This window comes from Notamacropus eugenii, chromosome 5 (assembly GCF_028372415.1).
Source record: "Notamacropus eugenii isolate mMacEug1 chromosome 5, mMacEug1.pri_v2, whole genome shotgun sequence".
Lineage (NCBI taxonomy): Eukaryota > Metazoa > Chordata > Mammalia > Diprotodontia > Macropodidae > Notamacropus > Notamacropus eugenii.
Window position 1 is genome coordinate 95,918,715 of NC_092876.1, and position 2,040 is coordinate 95,920,754.

General features: G+C 44.6%; 1 protein-coding gene across 1 annotated transcript; it reads left to right on the top strand.

Annotated features, from left to right (window-relative positions):
• The first annotated feature begins 692 nt into the window (after window positions 1-692).
• On the top strand, window positions 693-1,694 carry LOC140507639 (olfactory receptor 52K1-like). Its single transcript, XM_072615650.1, has one exon. The coding sequence runs from the start codon at window positions 693-695 to the stop codon at window positions 1,692-1,694; it is 1,002 nt and encodes a 333-aa protein (XP_072471751.1).
• Window positions 1,695-2,040: the final 346 nt, after the last annotated feature.

Below are 2,040 nucleotides of genomic sequence, written 5' to 3' on the forward strand. Positions count from 1 at the left end.
AAATTCCTGGTAGGAATTCACCAATCATTGATTGATCCCTCCGATTCCCATTGAGTGATCCTAGGGCATCAGTGTGTAGGCATTTATAAATATTTTTATGAGATTACATTGATTGATCAAAAAAGAGTTGATACCAGCAAGAAAGGATCTCATCACAGAAAAAAATAGAGAAGCAAGGGCTTCTAGGAGTAAAATTAGAAAAGCAAAATATTGATATTTTGCTGATTATTTTTGTTCTTTTAAAATATTCTTTTTCAAGGGGACAGCTGCCTGGGAGGGAAGGGGAGAATTACGGGGAAAATTTAAGTGATATAAAAACAAAAGATCACCAAAAATTTATTTCAAAAAATTAAAAGATAAAGCCAGGAGCAAGATTCAATGGGAAAGTCTCTGATGAAGATGGATAAATAAATATTCCCAAACTTCTTTTTCCCATCAATCATCTTCATTTGGGAGACATCTATGAAGGGTAGGGAAGAAAACAAGCTCCCATTTCTCAGGAATATTTCATTAAATTGAGTCTGATGTTACTTTTTCTTATATTCTCCCTCCAGGAACATCTAAGACTCATGAAGGACAAGGGCCTCCATCCAGCCCAGTGAGACTGATCCTGGGTCCAAAGATAACTGGACCCAAGGACACTGTCTCCTCCCACCACCACCCCTCGAGCCCTAATACTGATCCCATCAAGGATGTCAGGGTGGAATGAGACCCACAATGTCTCCTACATTGACTTTTTCTTAGTAGGCTTCCCAGGGCTTCAGGAGGCCCGGTCCCTCCTGATCCTTCCATTCTCCTGCATATACGTGGTGATCCTCTCAGCCAACGTCCTGGTCATCTATACTGTGGTGGCCCAAAGAAGCCTACATCAACCCATGTATGCTCTCATTGCCCTACTTCTGACAGTCAATCTCTGTGCTGCTACTGCTGTTGTGCCTGCCATGCTCTTTAGTTTCTCTACCCTCTACTACCACATTTCTCTTTCCTGCTGTCTCATCCAGATGTTCTCTATCTACTTCCTTATTGTCTTTGACTGCAATATCCTCCTGGTTATGGCGCTAGACCGCTACATTGCCATCTGCTATCCACTGCGCTACCCAGAAATTGTGACGGGGCAGCTGTTGACAGGTTTAGTGGGCTTGGCGGCAATGAGAAGCACACTCATTGTTGCCCCTGTGGTGGTACTGGCCTCAAGGGTACACTTCTGCCGCTCCAACATCATCCGTCACTTCACCTGTGAACACATGGCTCTAATGAAGCTGTCCTGTGGGGACATCTCACTCAACAAGACAGTGGGGCTTACAGTCCGAGTCTTCAACCGGGTCCTTGACATGTTGCTCTTGGGCATTTCCTACACACGCATCATCCATGCTGCCTTCCGGATCTCCTCTGGTGGGGCCCGCTCCAAGGCCCTGAACACGTGTGGCTCCCATCTGCTGGTCATTTTCACTGTCTATACCTCTACACTTTCTTCTTCCATCGTCTATCGTGCAGCCCGCACTGCCTCCCAGGATGTGCATAACCTGCTCAGTGCCTTCTACTTACTACTCCCCTGCCTTGTCAACCCTGTTATCTACGGGGCCAGAACCAAGGAGATCCGGCAACACCTGGTCAAGATATTCCAGAGAGCAGGACCTCAGGCCCCTTCTGAAAAAAACCCATCCCTACCCCCACAAAGAGAGCTTCCTTCATAATACCCTAATACCCCAAGGAAAAACTAGGTGCACCCCTAGGAGCATAGGGACCCAAAAATCATCCGTATCATATATTCTTGTATTATTTCCAGCCTTTTTCTGATAGTTGCTCTCTAAGATAAGGGGAGGGCACATATTAGAGCTTCATAATACTACTCCATCACTTACTTTGACAATCAATAGCTTTTTGAGTTCCAAGGGATGAATCTTTGTAGTTGAAGACTGTTATTCTATTCAATCAAATGAGATGATATTTGCAAAATACTTACCACAGTGCCTGGTAAACAGTAAATGCTAAATAAATGCTTGTTCCCTTCCCTCCACCCATTCAATTCAATTGAACACT

Bases quoted from the DNA above. Each gene is read 5' to 3' on its own strand.
- LOC140507639 (XM_072615650.1), top strand. From the start codon at position 693: ATGTCAGGGTGGAATGAGACCCACAATGTCTCCTACATTGACTTTTTC.